The sequence below is a fragment of the Urocitellus parryii genome, chromosome 8 (genome assembly GCF_045843805.1).
Source record: "Urocitellus parryii isolate mUroPar1 chromosome 8, mUroPar1.hap1, whole genome shotgun sequence".
Classification (NCBI taxonomy): domain Eukaryota; kingdom Metazoa; phylum Chordata; class Mammalia; order Rodentia; family Sciuridae; genus Urocitellus; species Urocitellus parryii.
Genome location: NC_135538.1, coordinates 61,230,102 through 61,249,332, shown reverse-complemented (window position 1 = coordinate 61,249,332; position 19,231 = coordinate 61,230,102). Strand labels below are relative to the sequence as shown.

The following is a 19,231-nucleotide window of genomic DNA, read 5'->3' as shown; positions in this document are numbered from 1 at the left end:
GCTATAATGAATATTATGAGTTTGAGGGCTAATTCTTTTTGTACCTTAAATAAACACATAGTTAAACCTAAATGGGAACACTTCCTAATGATATTTAATGGCTTGAAGCGAAGGACTGTTATTAAAATGCTGGTTTTTACAATTAGCAGCTATGAGAACAAAGCTAAATTCAAAATAATATACTTAAACTATCAATTCACTACTTTCAGACTTGACTTCTTGTGGGTCTGTTGGAGAAAGCAAAAGAAACTCCAGGTTACTGGCTCTCTCCACCATAAGGACTGTTTGTCAAGATGCTGTGCAGAAAACTCAAACAAGAGACCTGGACTCAGTCCAGTTCTTAGGTAGCTGTTCAGCACTAGGTTTACCACAACCTTCCCCAAGTAATGGTACCTCATAGTTTTGTTAAATAAAATATTGAACATTGCATGTAGGCGATAGATGATAAAGGTAGAGCCTAGTTATTGAAGGTATTGGATTGGCCCATATGAAGCTGACATTTCTAGAGATATTACCAAATGACCAGATTTCAGACCTTACTGTAAGATGGTCCCCTCCTAGGGGCTGTAGGGACTCTAATAAATATCTGCCTGAGGGAAAAGGAGAAAAACCTTCTTTACTAATCTGCTGATACTCCTTTTTCCAGGTAATAAAGCTTAATGTCCAAATTTCCCACTACTCCTTTGAGGTTGGGCTATGCTTAGGGACTCACTTCCTATGAACAGAACAGAGAAAAGCATCAGTAGTAATTTCACAGTGTAGAAACCCACTTATAGTGTAAATGGTAAGGCCAGGTCCTTGGTGGGGTTGGAGCTGATGGTCATGGATGACCATTTTTATTAGTGACTGATTTATGACATGTGAAATAAAGTACACAACCACAGAGCTTGGGTATTAATATAGCCCACTCCCTAAGTCCCCAAACAAATCAACACTTATATCTTGCTAAACTGAGCATATTAAACTCATTGCATCAAATGGCTATACTGCCGTTTCATGAGGCTAAGCATCACAAATACACAAGAAGAAGGCAGGTACCAGCACCCCAGTTTACCTGACCTTTTAAATATCAATATCATAGACAAACCTATTTAGGCTCTTGATGATCCAAGTATGCCCCTAAAAGCTTGATTTCAGTATAGTTTAAATATTGTTGATTTCCCTTTGAGTCACCCTCCTTGGAACTTGAGGCAGACGTTTCCGGAAATTTCCACTCAACATTATGTAGAGAAAAGGGTTAATGCTGCTGCCAGCATAGCTGAGGCAGATGGAGAGGTAGTAGACTACGTAGAAGGCCATGGTGGGCTGCTCTATCTGTAAGTTCACCAGCTGTATCACGTGGTAGGGGGAAGCACTTAGGATGAAGACTGCCACCAGTACCAGCACCATCTTTGTCAGCTTCATTGCTCTCTGCTTTGGGACACTGGGATTGTAACTGCCAAAGAGACTTTCAGTTAGAGCATGAACAGTCAGAGGAATTAAGGGATAACAATTCTCTAGAACTTTCTGGACAGTTCATAATGTCTTTGCAGTGAAATATGAAGCTCATTTTTATATTTCTACTTCAGAGTATTGTGCAAAGATATATATATATATATATATATATATATATATATATATATATATATATATATATATATATTTCATTCCTGCTAAAAACTTACCAAAGTTTATAAAGTTGGACCATTTTGAGAAAAAATATAAATAAATAGCACTGAATGATACAACTCAATGTTTGAAATGAGCATACCTGAGTCCATAGTGATAGAAACATATGCTTAAATAAAATGAGAGGAGAAGAGACAAATCTTCTTTACATATCTTTGATAATCCCCTTTCCAGGAGATAGAGCTTAATTCCTAATTTCCCCCTGCTCAATTCAATTTGAGCTATGCTTGGGGACTCATTTCTCATGAACAGAGCAGATAAAGGGGTAAGTAGTAATTTTACAATGGAGAACATTGGCAAACCTACCTCTGTGACTTCTGATATATTGGAATGATTTCCCCCCAAGTTCATAATTATAGTCTAATCATGATAACAGTATCAGAAAAAAAACCCAGAATATGAAACATTCTACAGGATATCTGGCCAGTACTTCTTAAGATTGTCAAAGTCTTGAAAAACAAGGAAAGTATGAGAAAATCCCACAGACTAGAGATCCTGGAGAGATATGACAACTAAATGCAATTGTTAGTCTGGATTAAATCTTGGAAAGAGGACTTTAATGGAAAAACAGGTAAAGTCCCATAAGGATAGGGTTTAGTTGATAATAACATACTATTGCCATTTTTTTTTGTTTTGACAAATATATCATTTAATGTAAGATGTCAACAGAGGGAAGATGAGTGAGAGGCATACAGGAACTCTCTTACTACCTTTGCTTCTTTTATGTAATTTAAAAAATTATTCTAACAAATAAATATTTTAAATTTCCAAAATTTTATCATGTTTTGTCACATTTAAACATTTAATAAGTAATTTCTCTGGGACATGATCAAAGCAGATGAATAAAACTTGGGAATAATATGAAAAAGAGCCAGGAAGCTTAAGATCATTTTAAGATGATGACTCCTCTGCATTTAATCAGAACAGGCACCAAAACTCTTATAATTTCTTGCATTTTGAGGCATAAATGGACAGTCTGATCTTTGTTTGATAAGATACTCTTAGCATTTCTGAAGAAAATGTTAAGAGCAACCTAATCTGATTTGGAAAACTCTTCTAAAAGAACTCAAACATTCCCTCCAGTGGTCCAGATCCTGACCTTCCACATGATTCCATTGCGACATTCTTATGAACAAAATTCCCAGTGACATATTTAGAAACTAATTGTTTTTCTATATCTGTGGTTGTTTTCCTTTTCTGTCTGACAGACTAGCTTTTAAAATTGTAAGATTCCAAAGAATTTCAAGAAGTTAAGCTAAAATGCTGTGATCCAAGAAGTCTTAAACCAAGGGTTAGTCACAAATTTTGATTGATGGATTAAATTGCTTACATATACTTTTCAAAAAATCTTCTCATTGTTAGATGAAAAGACCTCCCATGTTCTTGGATAGGAAGGATTAACATTGTCAAAATGGCCAAACTACCAAAAGTCTTATACAGATTTAATGAGATTCCAATTAAAATCCCAACAACATTCCTCATGGAAATAGAAAAAGCAATCATGAAATTAATTTGAAAAAAATAAAAGACTCAGAATAGTCAAAGCAATTCTAAGCAAGAAGAGTGAAGCAGGAGGCATCGCAATACCAGACATTAAACTGTACTATAGAGCTATAGTAACAAAAATGCCATGGTATTGGCACCAAAACAGACATGTAGATCAATGGTATAGAATAGAAGACACAGAGACTAACCCACATAAATGCAGTTATCTCATACTAGAAAAAGGCACTGAAAACATACATTGGAGAAAAGAGCGCATATTCAACAAATGACACTGGGTAAACTGGAAGTCCATATGCATCAAAATGAAATTAAATCACTATCCTCATCATGCACAAAACTAAACTCAAAGCGGATCAAGGACCTAGGAATTAGACCAGAGACCCTGTACTTTCTATAGAAGAAAAAGTAGGTCCAAATCTTCATCTTGTCAGAGTAGGTCCTGACTTCCTTAACTAGACTCCTAAAGCACAAGAAATAAATTCAAGAATCAATAAATGGGATGGATTCAAACTAAAAGGCCTCTTCTCAGCAAAGGAAACAATAATGCAAAGAGAGAGCTACAGAGTGGGAGAACATCTTTATTACATGCATATCACATAGAACACTAATTTACAGGATATATAAAGAACTCAAAAAGCTAAACACCAAAAAATCAAATAATCCAATCAATAAATGGAAAGTAATTGAACAGACACTTCTCAGAAGAAGAGATAAAATCAATCAACAAATATATGAAAAAATGTTCAACAATTCTAGCAATTAGAGAAATGCAAATAAAAACTAAGATTTCATCTCACTCCAGTCAGAATGGCAGTTATCAAGAATGCAAACAAGTGTTGGCAAGAATGTGGGGGAAAATGTACAGACATACATTGCTGGTGGCACTGCAATTGGTGCAACCACTCTGGAAAGCATTATGAAGATTCCTTAGACAACTTGGAATGGAACCACCATTTGATCCAGCTACACACTCCTTGGTCTATACCCAAAAGTCTTAAAATCAGCATACTACAGTGATGTAGCCATTTATAGCAGCTCAATTCATAATATCTAAACTGTGGAACCAACCAAATGCCTTTCAATAGACGAATGGATAAAGAAAATGTGGTATATATACACAATAACATATTACTCAGCATTAAAAGAGAATAAAATTATGGCATTTGCAGGTAAATGAATGGAGTTGGAGAATATCATGCTAAGCAAAGTAAGCCAGGCCCAAAAAACCACGGACCAAATGTTCTCTCTGATAAGTAGATGCTGATCCATAATGGGGAGGGTGGCATGGGAAGAATGGAGGAACTTTGGGTTGGACAAAAGGGAGGATGGTAGAAGAGGGGGTAGGAAAGATGGTGGCATAAGGACATCATTACTCTAGGTACATGTATGATGGCACAAATGGCGCTACTTTAGATTGTGTATAACCAGAGAAATAAAAAGTTGTGCTCCATTTGTGTACAATGAAATGAAATGCATTCTGGTGTCATGTATGATTAATTAGAAATTTTTTTAAAAATTGTTAAAAATGTCTTCCCATTATTAACATTTGGTGTACAGGGAAACCCAGCAATCTTGCCTTTCCAAAAAACAAAAAAACAAACAAAACAACAACAACAACCAAAAAAAAACAAACAAACCCCAAACAACAACAACAAACAAGCACCAAAATCTTCACAAAAGATGAAGTTTAATTTTTTTACTCAACATGCTGCATAATCACTGACATTTATTTGAACGGGTCAGTATAAATAATTTCAAATTGAATATAATAAAGAATCTCATGAGTTTATTGTCATTAGGTAAGTCTTTGGTTTTATTTATTTATACTTAATCTCCCTCTAATCTTAATGACACTCTTCTCTTCTAATTCAAGTATTAATGAAATCCTTTTCTAGTAAAAATATTAAAAGGGTGCACATAGCATCTTAGATATTTACAAATGTATAAAACTGTAAAATATGCAACTAAACCAATTAAATAATGTTGATGACAACTATAAAATTATTCTTTAGAATCTTGAGTTCTAATCACATTTTTATAAGTTACATCAATGATTTTAACATTTATCACTGAAAGATACTCAAACAGCTGTTTTAGAACATGTCTTATTTTCAAAACATGCCTTTAAAACCTATATAAATAATACGTGTATGTCTAAATGTGGTGTGTTTCAAGTAGTTGTTGCTTAAGGTCCTGTTGACGATATCTTAGCATATCTGAATTGTTCTTTTAACAATTAAAGTGAAAATAAGGCATATACTTACCATCTAGAATCCTTATTTTGTTGATACATCTCCCAAGTATAGCATAAAATTAAAATATAGCACATTAGAATCAAGGGTAGAGGAAAAAAGAACGTGGTTATTGTCAAATAAAGTGTATACCTATAAAAGAGAGAGAGAAAGATATTACTGTTATATTCACTGTAATAGGCATTGACTTTTGTAGTTTATGAGGCACAAATCTCTGATTTTTCAGGGTACAGGATAAAAGTCCCTGGGGAGGAGGTAAGAATCTTTGGGTACATTCTCAAAGAGAAGTCCTGCTGTTGATTGTTCACTGACAAGATTCTCTAACCAAGCCCAGGCTCAACCATACTGAGAGCAGAACAGAGGCTATTCATTATCATTATCTTTACTATTAACATGATCAGGTAACAGCAGATAGCATTATACGGTAGGTACTGGCCTAAGTTCTTTGAATATTTTAACACACTGAATCTGTGCAACACCCTAAGTATCATGCCTTTAGTATCCTCATGTGACAAGAAAAAACACTGAGGCACAGAAGGGATAAGGGACTTGCCCAAGGTTACCCAGCTCATAAGTGACTGAGATGGCATTTGAACCTAGACTAGCTGTTGGACTCCAGAGCCTTTGCTAATAACCTTCTCCCCGTGGGGAGAAGACCTTGTTGTAAAATCAGGCTGTCTTTCCTCTCTGGTCTTCCAGGGAGAATTCTCAGGTATGCCAGCTCCATTCTTGTACAGATCCAGGTGTCCTCTTTCCTGGCAGGACTCTGCCTTGGTGAAAGGAGTAGGCCCAGATTGGTGGAAAGGTGGCAGAGAATACAAGGATCACAGGGACCCTGAATATAGCACAGGAGGTTTAGGCTTAGTGCACCTTAAGGACTTGATTCTAGGGGAACGACAGAGGCTACACCCTTAGGACATCCCCTGTGATAAATCAAAGGTGAGTATTGGGCTGGGATTGTGGCTCAGCGGTAGAATGCTCGCCTAGCATGTACTAAGGCCCTGGGTTCGATCCTCAGCACCACATAAAAATAAATAAATAAAGATATTGTATCCAACTGCAACTAAAAAATAAATATTAAAAAAAAGGTGAGCATAGCCTGAGGCTCACTATGTGAATGTGCTCTCCTTCTAAGGAGGTAGGACTGTGTTACTCTCAGTCCTAGTGATTAAAATATCATTTCACCTTTCATTTGGTTGCTGTTTTATGTCTGTGAGGGCAACAAATGCTGGTGGGAGAAATAACAAATAATCAATGGTACATATTACATTGTTATAGACTGAATATTATGTTCCCTCCAAATTTGTATGTTGAAAGCCTAACCCTAAATGTGATAGGAGGGGTGTTAGAAGCGGGGTCTTTGGTAGGTAATAAGTGTAATCAGTGCCCTTTTAAGGAGAGACCCTTGAGGAATAAGGAGAGGTTAGAAGGAGAGGTTGGCATGTGAGGATAGGAGGAGAGATTGACAATTGCAACCCAGAAGAGAGCCCTCACTAGAACATAGCAACTGACCACCATAGCACCTTGATCTTGGACTTCCAGCTTCCAAAACAGTGAGAGATAAATTTCTTTTGTTTACAAACTATGTAGTCTATGATACTTTATTATAGCATTTATTATAGTTACATACAGTTTTTTTAAAGGCATTTGTGGCTTCTAATTCTCTCAGGCTACGTCTACATAATGCAGAAATGATTTATCCACTTGAGAACTGATGGAGTGGGAAAAAGAATCTGCCAGAGTGACTTGAGAGAATGCATATAAAAGACACCTACTCAGGATGTGCTCAAAAAATTCAGTTGTAGACTCTAGTGTTATGTTCCAAGTTTTAAGTAGAAAATTTTTGACTTAATTTTTTTCTTTTCAAATTAAGGCATAAAAATGGCCGATTAATTGTTATATTATTTTCCCAGGGATTCTGTAACAAATTACCATAATCTGGGTGTCTTAAAAAAATAGACATTTATTCTTTCACAGTTCTGGAATCCAAATGTCTGAAATGAAGTTGTTAGTATGACTGGGTCCTTTTAGAGAAGCTGAAGGAGAATTTGCTCCATGCCTTTTTTCCTCGATTCTGGTGATTCCTATCAATCCTCAGTGTTCCTTGGCTCAAAAACATTTAATTGCAAATTCTGCCTCTGCCTCTTCAAATTTTCCCCTCCTTAGCCACCGGATTTAAGAATCACCCTAATCCAGTATAGTCTCAGACTAACTTAATTACATCTGCAAGGACTCTGTTTCCAAATAAGGTTATGCTCACAGGAACAGTGGGTTAGAACTTGAATAAATCTTTATGGGTGTCACAATTCAAGCAAACTACATTGCACATTGGTGGGGTTTAAGTCTGGGTACCTCTTAGAGCCTTTTGGAAATTCATCTTCTCCCTTGATTGCTAAGTTCCTGCTATGTTTGCTCCCATGGATTTTTAAATACATATTTAAATATATTTGTGTCTAGTGAGGTTACATGATTAAATTCAAAATCTTTTTCTAAAGGTTATCCTCTCTTTCAAATCAAACTATCACCTGGATTGTGTAAAGGAGAAAACTAAGCAGAGAGACTGGTGAGAAGAGGGTCCCCGAGGACACTCTTTAAGCCTGCTCACGTGTTGACAAGGAGGATGAAGTACTTCACAACTTAATTCAACTCTATTTTTCTTATGTTTTAACAACTTACCAGAGTACATCGTCAGGGGATGTTAAATCAAAAGCACAACTCTCAACACCATCTTTAAATTTGATGACCTTCGAGTAGACCCAGACAGGCAACGCCAGAATAAAGGAAGCTGCCCAAAGGCCCAAATTGATGTGGATGGTCTTGTACCTTGTTCTCCAACTCGTTAGTCGAAATGGTTGGACAAGGGCCAAGTACCTGCAAAGCCAGTTAAGAAGGGTTTGGGAACAATCAATAAAAACACTGAGCTCCAAGGATGAATGGTTCATGACAAGAGTAAATTATTAGTATTATTATCCTCCCTGAAGCACACCTCTATCATGACAAAAAGAAAGTTATATTTTTTAAGAGCTTGCTGATACCTGTAGAGAAAACAACTCTTGACCCTGCAAGTCTGAATAAACCACTCACTGAAATAGCTGTCACTTCCACGAATACACTGATAATGGTAAAATTCCTCAGTGCAAAATTTTTCTTTGCCAAGGTGCTTTCCTTGTAAAGGAGGCTCTGGAAAACAGAGTCTTGGAATAAGGATTTCCTTCAGGAGGAAATGATCCTCTTCCCAGTAGGACTGATTGACATGAGGGCAGGAAGGAGGAAAGTGTGGGGGCTGATGGGAGAATTCCCCAGCGGGATGGCTTTACAGTAGGTCCCCCCAGCTCTTGGAGATTTGCTTCACAGAAATCACAGTGAGGATGAACAAGCCTGACTAGTGTAGGCAATGCAGATTCCTCCAGGAATTTAGGCTAGAGGCCAGAGGGAGGAAATGGACCAATTTCATGGGGAAGGGTTTTCTTTTTTCTTCCAGTTTAGATCAAGGGGGTAAAAAAAGAATGATCATTAATCAAACTTGAAATCCTGACATATCAAATACATTTGGTCCTCCAGAAAACCCAAGAATTTTTCAGAGCTAAGTGAAAGCTAAAGGGATAAAATAGAGCTGCAATTCAGAAGGAAGGCCATTTGAAAAAGCAGTTTGCTAGGGCTGGGAGAGTAGTTAAAGGTAGTACTAGCAGAAATTAAACAAATGTAAAAAATATTTTTGTTGGTCACCCTTCAATGGCTTTGTTGACTTCAGATAACATTCAGAATCCTTACTACGACCCACAAGCTCTTTCTCCACCTAGCCTGCCCGCCACCTGGGCTGCTTACTTATGCCAGGGTCTCTCTTGTCTTTGGTCTGAGATTTCTGTTACTATAACAAATATCTACGATAGTCAACTTATAAAGAGAAAAAGTTTATTTGGGTTCATGGCTTCAGGGGTTCTAATATGTGGGTGGTTGACTCACTTGCTTTGGGCCTGTTGCAAGGCAGCACATTATGGTATAAAGCACCTAGTATATTGAGATTGCTCACTTCATGGCCCAGAGGAGAAATAAAAAGGAAGGGACCAGAGTTCCACAACCCTTTTTGAGGACATATCCCCAATAACTTAAGACCTCCTAGTAGGCACCATATCTTAAAGATTAGACCATCTTCCACTAGAACCAATCTAGGGACCAATCCTTTAACACAAAGAACTTTGGGGGACATTCCAGATCCAAATTAGAACAATTTCATTCAAGTTCTTTTCCCTTTCAGGGCCCGGCATACACTATTCTACCTGTCTGGTGGGCTCTGCGTTTACTTCCTCCTACTCTCTTTGAGTGCTTTTCTCTCAAAGAAGACTTTCTGACTACTCACTCAATTCAAGAGCCCATGACTATCATTGCACATCACAGGAGAACTCTACTTTTCCTTCTAGGATGTATCATTGTGTGGAAATAAACATTCAACCAAGTGATTCTATACTTAATGCCTGTCTCACTGCTGGAACATAAGTCCAATGAGGGCAGGAATCTTGATTACTAGTTTAAGTCCACAGTATACCCTGTATCTGGAATACTTATCAGAAAGTTTTGTTGAATGAATAGGGGATTGTAGCTCCTACTCACTGTCTTTAGATGTTCTGAAGAATTTACTTACAAAAGTAGTAACTAACGAAAGAATTTACTTACAAAAGTAGTAACTAACTAGCTTTTGTCTGGAGACAAATATTTTTTTAAAAATTTTTATTAGTGAATTATACATAACAGTGGGGTTCCTTTTTATATAATCATACATGCATGGAATATAATTTGCTCCATTTCAGTCCCTAGTGCTTCCTCTTTACTTTCTCCTTCCCCCTATTCCCTTTCCCCTACTCTACTGATCTTCTTTTTATTTATCTATTTATTTATTAATTAAATTGCTGCTTTCTAGATATACGTTAAGGTGGAATTCACTGTGGTATATTTATGTATGTACATATCATAATTTTGTCAATTTCATTCTGCATTTTCTCCCTTTTCCTGCCCCTCTTCTCGCCCCTTCAATTCTCTTCCTCTACTCCACTGATCTTCCCTCTATTTTTGTGGGATATGCCCTTTCCTTTTCCCCATTTACTTTGTTATAGCTTCTGCATGAAAAAAAAAATTGACCCTTGACTTTCTGAGTCTTCCACATAACATGATGTTCCCAGAGCCATCCATTTACCAACAAATGCCATAATTTCATTTTTCTTCATGGCTGAGTAAAATTCCATTGTGAATATATACCACATTTGCTTTATCCATTCATTTGTGGATGGGCACCTGAATTGGTTCCATATTTTGCCTATGGTTAGTTGCACTGTTATAAAAAATGTGCCTGTATCTCTAGAGTATGCTGATTTTAGTAATAAATTTAGTAGTAAATTTAGAATAAATACTGAGGAGTGGGATAGCTGGGTTATATCTATGGTAGTTCTATTCCTAGTCTTTTGACATCTCTGTACTGCTTTCCAGAGTGAATGTACTAATCTGAAGTCCCACCAACATGTATGAGTGTACCTTTCCCACCACTTCCTTGCCAACATTTATTATTATTTGATTTCTTGATGATTGGAGGAGACAAATATCTTTATTTTGAATGTTTATATTTTTGTATGTATGGAGGTAGGCGTCAACTATTAAATATTCTATAAACTTGTAGTTATTACTAATCAGAGAAATGGAAATAAAGTTATTAGAAATACTTTAAATATATGATATATTACAGTGACAGTTAAAATGACTTAAATATAAAAACAATAAAGGATATTGATGGCAACAACATTTGGTTATGGCCTTACAAAGAAAACCCCATCACTCTTTTACAAAATGGCAGATTTGATTGAATTTTTATAAATTTAGTAGGGTTGGAACTATAAGAAATGCCAGGAAACATTTGTTTCTTGCCACCTGATCCTCTAGAATGATAGCCAGCAGAAAGAAAAATCAGAATGACTTAACTATGAAGTAAAATTTTAGCATCCTTGTCTATCCTGATTAAAACAAAACAGAAAGAAAATGGTATATTCAATTGTACAAAACAAATGCATGTGCATGCATATCTACCCCCCACCCCCGCCCTGCCAGGCTCACACATCTGTAAACATTAGAAACAGAAAATTACAGGACAAACTTCCCTCTTAAAAAAAAAAAAAGCCAGTTTCTTTTGCATCCAGGATATGGGTATAAAGACGCTTTTATTGTTATCCAAGAATGGAATTATCATTGGTAAATCCTATGCATCAGGTTGCTTTTCTACAGTGGGCTTGGCCTGTGCAGGGATTTCTCTCTGGTGTTGTGACACTGTCAAGCTATGGGCTTTTCTCAAGTTATAGTCAGTATTGGTTGCATTTGCTGAATAACAAGATCTACACAGTACAATATTTTAAAAATGTGGTATTAATATTATAAATTGAAAGGCAGGCTCTGTGTTTTGAGAACTCTTTTACTGAAAAGTGGCCGGATACAAAAAAATGCATAAAATGTTTCCCGTCATTACTCATTTTGTCAGAGCAAATGATTTATGTGAATCTTACCATTCTGTTGTTTAATCCATTTGAAGAACTTTCTATTACTTCTCTATCCCAAAAGGCCCACTTGGAAAGGTGAAAGAGGCAGAGCTCAAGTAGAAGTCCTGGATGGACTCAAGGAAATTAACACACTCTTCAGGACTGACATTCATTCATTCATTCATCAGTATTTTTTGAGCATCTATATGTCACAGACATTTGGGATGTATTAGTGGACAAAGACTCTGCCTTTGTGGAATCTACAGTGGAGGGGCAAGAGAGGCTAGACAATAAACAACACACACATATGTAAATGCACAAATTATGTGAGATATTTGAAGCAAGGGAAAAAGAAAAGGTAGATCAGAGCAAGGAGGATCAAGTGTGCTCAGTTGGGGTGGGAAGAAAAAGATAGATGCAAATGTTGAGTGTGTTGTTTTGTAGATAGCACACTGCTGCTGTGCGTATTATTGCTGTCTTTATGTCTCCATCTGGAGAGAGTTGCTTGGATGATGTGCGGGGTCATGGTATCTGGATGATACAGGACAATTTTAGCGTGCATGCTTCTTAGAGAGGACAGTAGTGAGATGATTACAAACAACTTGCTATTTCTAAAGTCAGATGGTCTGGGTCTGAACTGGACTCCAGAAGTACTGGAGTCATTGACTCCACAAGTACTCACCATCACCATTATCTTCTCAAATGAGATTAGCTTATGTGGTTGGCGAAAAGGTATGTGGTACCATAGCAGGGCACAGGGGAATACATTTCTTTTTTGTGATTTAAAATGGCAGCATTTGCATTAACCAAACATAAGTGTTGTGTAAAAGATGGTTTGCCTGCTGCTAGGTGGTAAGATGCATGTGAGACAGTGAACATACCAGAAACATACTTAAATGCTCAGTTCTGCCACTAACTCTCTATGTGCCCCCAGCATATCCCCTAATCACTCTGGGCCTCAGTTCAGGAAAATATGATTTACTGCAAGAAAGTTGGGTAGCCCGGGAGAGTTCATTTTGGTTTCTAATATTTCATGATTTTTTTGATCTTTTTTTCTTGCAGTGAATTGCAAATAAAACTGAGATCAAAAAGAAAGATTAGAAAAACAGAGATTTTAGTGTTTTACATTTTCCATTAAAAAGACTTCCATTAAAGTTGAAAAAATATTCCTAAGTCAGCAGTCTTACAATGAAGCAAACAAAGGAAGAGGAGCTTTGCTGTTATAAATGAACATTGATGTTGCTTAAATTGGAATGACCTTGGGGAAGCACAGGTGTCTCTGAATTGTACTGAAGTATTTCAGAGTCTCTTCACTTACCTGTCCACACTCATTACAGTCATGATGGCACTGCAGGCAAACTGGTTGCAGGTGTCCAGGGCTGTGATGGTAGTACAGAGAGGCCCCCCGAACACCCACTCTCCTCCTTGGGCCCACTGGTGAATAAGAAAAGGCATTCCAATAATGTGAACTAAATCAGCCACAGCCAGATTGCAAATATAAATGTCAGGGATTGTTTTTTTCCTTGACCTGAAAAAATAAAAAATAAAAATGGAAGGAGATTCAGGATGAACACTGAAAGTGTATAACTTCTTCAACCTATGCCACTTTTCACAAAATTTTGATTGCCCTAATGAATTTTAAAAGTTAAAGGAAAACGGACACACATGCACAAGGAATGCCTATAGTCTTATGTATATTTAAACATTTTGAACTATTTATCTGATTACTAACTGTAATGTTTTAAAAGTACATCCACAAATTCTTTGATATACCTTCCAAATAGGTGGAGTCTAATTCCCTCTTTTTGAGTGTTGAACTTAATAAATTGCTTCTGTCAATTAGAATATGGTAGAAGAGATGCTGTGTGACATTTGAACTCAGGACACAAAGCAAAATGTCTTTGCTCTCTTGAATAACTGTCTTTCGAGGGAAGATGGCTGCCAGATGGCTGCCACGTTGTGAGGATACTCAGCAACACTGTGGAGAGGTACACATGGGGAGGAACTGAAACCTCCAACAACCAGCTAGCACCAGCTTACCAGCTATGTGAGTGAATTAGATTGTCTAGCCCCAGACAAGCCTTTGATGATTGTGTTCCTGGGGGAGTACTTGACTGCAGCTTAATGAGAGACCTTGGGTTAGAGCAACCAGATAAGTTTCTCTTGGATTCCTGACCCTTGGAAACTATGTGAGATAATAAATGTTTATTGATTTGAGCCACTAATTTGGCAATAAATTACAGCAACTTTAAGGAAACTTTAAGCAAAACTCAAGCAAAAAGCTTAGTTTTTACTTGTTTCTAGCACCTAAAACAGCTGAACAGGAAAAATAAATGGTTTCTATTGTGCAATGCATTCTCCTCACCAGAGCTGAGATCACTCTTAGTATTTGAACCATTACTTAGAAATATTCCAGGAGAAATGAATCCAATAGCAAAGACTATGAATGAAGAACCTGAAATACAGACAGCAGAGAGGAATCTGAAATGAGTGAACCCGTAGAATGACTGATTCCCTGCTTGAGGAGGGGGTGAAATGAATGCAATGCTATCTAGGTGTAGCATACTCACCTGTTGGTGAAAAAGTCTTCTTACAGAAGAAATTTAAATTTAAAATCAGCTCTTCAAGGAACAGTCAACAAAAAATAGATATCATTTTCATCTGGAGGTGCTGTTCACGAATTCAACAAACATTTCACTGAGCGCCAATAATATGTCAGGCATAATATTGTATTCTGGGCCTACAAAGCTACATTTATAAACTTGGTCACTGAGGAGCTTATAGTGTAGATATGTATAAATGAATGATGGATTACATTACAATTTAATAAGATAAGGTAGAGTCAGGTGCAATGAGCACTAAGAAGGGATCAAGGCCGGTTTCTTGGCAGAGGTAGCATTTGAATTGAGGACAAATGCTAGGGATGCAGCTCAGCACTACAGCACTTGCCTACCATGTATAACGGCCTAGGTTTGATCTCCAGAACAGAAAAAAAAAAAAAAGAACACATAAGAATGAGCCCTAAGACCATGCATGCCATAATTGCTAGTTAACTTTAGATCCAAAGTTATCACCCTGCTGTTTGGAAGCCAGTGTATGCCTTTATTATTCACTGGTTGCAAATTCTGTAGACTGTGAACTTTATTTCTAAACTGTCAAATTGTGTGAAACATCACATAGGGAGAGGCCATATTTTGCCCAGATCTTGGCAATATACACTGTATGAGGAAATTACTGACATTGAGTCCTGAATCAGAAGCCATACTCTAGTCATTGCTGATGCCACTAGAATAGGATGGCTCTTTGCCACGGGAGGTTGGTGGCTAACATCAAAATGACCAAGAGGGAAAAGGTGAAACATGCTTATTTTTCCTCTCTTTGAGGAAAGGATCATGTCAACCAAAAGGGCAGGAAGTGACTGTCCTTGGTCTTTTACCTCTTGTCTTCTCCAGGTCATTGGTGGAAGGACATTGAGAGGGGACAGGGAAAGGGACAGACATTATGGGTCAGGTTGAAAGAATTCCACACTGAAAAACAGTTGTAAATCCTAGTGTTTAAATTATATTATTTGCATTTGAATTTGGGTGTAAATCATGAGTGGTTGTTTAGTTCCTAGTTGTGGTAACCAGACCTATGGCCCTTGTTCTCCTTTAGTTAGGTACATATCATTTGCTGATAATGAATATGGTAATTCTATTGTGCAGATCATTAAATGGTAATTAAAAAAATAAATTAAAAGTGCTTATATAAATATTATATATAGCACAAAGAAATCTGAAGCAATATAAATAAGATAATATATTTATGATTGCTTTTTTACTGAAAAATAGCAGCATATAAAATTAAAAATAATTAAATAGAAGTTATAAAATTCTATCTATATAACTTACATTCTCTTTTGAGGTTTAATTTACCTTCAGATTTTCTGCTGTCGGACTTCATTAGACTTCTGTTTGTTATGACCCAAACATTTGAAATAAAAAAAATAAGACAAAACATAGACGTGTGATAATTTTGGCTAGCATGTTTTCTATATAGTTAATGTAGCCATATCTAATGTTCACTAATTTGAGGAATGATAAAAATAAATTATGGTATTCCACAAGAGCACACAAGATATGACACAGATGTTGCAAATCATGTTTGGAAGAATATTTAATGAAATGGGAAAATACAATATTATTTCAAAAAATATTGACTGTGTATTGAGCATGACTTCAAATTTATTTTAAATACTTATTTAAAAATTATGAAGGAATAATGTCAAGTAGTCACAGTGATTATCTATTTGATATATGAATTTTCTTATGCTTTGTAGTTTCTGATTGTTTTTTATTAAAACCACGTTTACCTTTCATAGTCAGAAATAACAATAAATACTTTGCACTAAATATGACTAACAGCACATATGTTGGCTGCTCTGCTGGTCCTTCACCTGCTGGTTCTCAAGCCCATTTCCCATCCTTTCTGAGAGCTTTGTTCCCAGCCCCCCTTGCTGACTGGTTGGCCAACAGGTAACGCTGAAGGGTAGGAGGAGAGGAGGAGGTAGGGTGCTCTCTCTCCACTCCATTCCTGACATCTTGAACAGTGGCTGCTTCCCTTCCATGGCTCCAGTTTCTTCCTGCAAGTGTATGCCCCGGATCCCACAGGGACTCCCAATAAGGCAGTCCAGTCTCCTTCGGTCTATAATGCCACCTTTGCTCTTCCTTCAGTTGCAGGAGAAAGGGAAAGATGGAAAAGTGGCAAGTACAACAGGCAAATACGAATGACTAGAAACATTCCCACATCTCTGGCTATTAGCCTTCTACTCAGCACTATTGCCTCCTTGAGTTTCCAAGACTATTTCATCACTGCCAGTTTCTTTTCTGGATCTTATTATTTGAAACTTCTCCTCCTGTTACTCCTTCTCTTTTATTTTTTTTCCCATTGTTTTCAGTGTTTTGTATTATTGTTGAACTATTCCGTATGTTTAAATCTTACCTTCTTTGCTAGCCTATGAATTTTTTTTGGAGTCAGATGTGGCTGTAACATTTCTTTGCTATTTCCATTATTGATCATCATTCACATCGTCATCCTGGGAACTGATCTTGCTGTTAATTGGTCCTGTGAGGATTCTTCCACTCATAAAAAAATACAACAGTATCTTTTTAATTTTGATAAAACACTTATTTTTGTTAGGGTGGAGGAAATAGCCTGGAAGGTGACATCATAGCGTCTGGGTCAAGTTGGTAGGACTGCCACTTAATAGCTGTGTGATATTGGGCAAATTATTTACTCTCCCGAGCCTCTTTCTCCAAACAGCTATAATAGAGGTACTTCATCTTTGAGGATCAAATGAGTTTACAAATGTGGATTTTAGTTTCATATGCTCCACAAACTTTGTTATAGATATAGGTTAATTTAATGCCGAAAACACCCATTATGTAGAACATCTTATATAACATAAAAATATGGGCAAACATTTTAAAAAATGACAGTTATTAGTATGATATGTGGTTTATTTTTATTATACAGCATATGATAAAAATTTATCATCATGTATCATATGTTAAAAAATTAACATCTTGTATTGATTAAAAGTAGTAAAACTTAACTGTGAAAATAATCATTACAGTAAAGATATCAAGTGTGATGGGACACATGTGAAAATACCTATTATGCAGTACACCTTAAATAACAAAGAAGGGCAAACATTTTAAAAATTGACAGTTATAAGTATGAGCAGAGAACACAACAAAAAATGTGACATCTTGTGTTGATTAAAAGTAGTAAAACTTAACTGTGAAAATAATCAATACAGCAAAGATATCAAGTTTGATGGGGCACATGTGCATTAATTCTAAACCAATTTTGTCAAGTCCATAAAAACAAATAACCTGGGGCTGGGATTGTAGCTCAGGGGTAGAGCGCTTGCCTCACTTGTGTGGGACCCTGGGTTTGATCCTCAGCACCACATAAAAATAAATAACTGAAATAAAGATAATGTGTCCAACTATAACTAAAAAATAAATATTAAAAAAGAAAACAAATAACCTGTTCTTTTTCTCCACATTAAACATTTTGCTCAACTTGAGAGGAAGGAAGAAATGATCTGAAGTGAGGAGGGAGCAGTGGAGCAGAAGCAGGAGGAGGTCCTGGGGAGCAGATGTTCCTCAGTTAGGTCTATACTGGGATGGTCTACACAGAGGGGAAACATCTCACTGTCTATGCTCCCTGCATCTTCAGATGCCCATATGAGTGAAAAGGGATTTCCTTCAGCCAAAACAGGTCGCCTTAGGGTAACTCTTATTTCTGGAAAATAAAATAGTTGTGTTGCTACTTCAACCCCTGTCGGGGCTCCACCTCCAAAGATTTTGAGTTAATGAGTTTGTGGTGAAACCTCATGTTAGGATTTTTAAAAGCTTCCCAGGTGATTTTAATATGTGTCTGAGATTGAAACTCCTGGCTCTAAAAATTAACCGACCCAGAAGTAAGCATTGGACTAGGTCTTAAATGTTTTGAGATCAGCAACTCAGATATTACTGAATGTATGATGAAAATATCTGTGGAATCTTCTTTAATTATCTTAAGCAAATATTCCCTAAACCTGATTTCATTAAGCAAATCCTACAAGGGAAGGATTCACTTGATTTATTTAGAGAGTTTAGAATGTGTTCCCCACAGTACGGAAGAAAAGAAAAAGAAGTCCTTACCTTACTATTGTGAATACAATGAGAATGTTGCCAATCAGCCCTGTTAAACAGATAATCCCAATCATGGAAGGAAGGATGACTGTATCCACAATGCTGGGGGCTTCAAAAGCAAACTCTTTATTCCAGGATTTGTTTAAAATTTCAGTAGAGGTGTTCCAAAAGGTTGAGTGAAATGAATTCATTGTTCATGGGCTTCCAGTGTTAAAAGCTGTGAAGTAATAGGAGGTGATTTGTTTATTGAGTTTTTCCAGTATAGATTTCCTTTACTTAATTCAAAGAATATTTGTTGGAGCCTCATTTGTACCAAGAGTTCACACAACACAATGTTATTATGGTTTAGATATTAGTGTCCCCTCAAAACTCATGTCTGGGACAATACAAGAAAATTTAGAGGTGAAATAATTGGGTTATGAGAGTTTAGCCTAATCAGTGCATTAATCCCCTGGTACGGATTAACTGGGTGGTAACTATTTAGGCAGGCAGATTGTGGCTGGAGGAGATGAGACCCTGGGAGTTCTTATATATTTTGTTCTTGTTGAGTGGAACTCTCTTTCTGCTTCCTGGTGCCAAGTCCTGAGCTGCTTTCCTCTACTACACACTT

General features: G+C 36.8%; 1 protein-coding gene across 1 annotated transcript; it reads right to left on the bottom strand.

The window, feature by feature from the left end:
* Positions 1-1,143: 1,143 nt before the first annotated feature.
* On the bottom strand, positions 1,144-18,812 carry Mchr2 (melanin concentrating hormone receptor 2). Its single transcript, XM_026402537.2, has 5 exons — positions 18,631-18,812; positions 13,257-13,466; positions 8,103-8,297; positions 5,439-5,558; positions 1,144-1,435 (listed from the first exon to the last, which is right to left on the bottom strand). The coding sequence occupies exons 1-5, from the start codon at positions 18,810-18,812 to the stop codon at positions 1,144-1,146; spliced, it is 999 nt and encodes a 332-aa protein (XP_026258322.1).
* Positions 18,813-19,231: the final 419 nt, after the last annotated feature.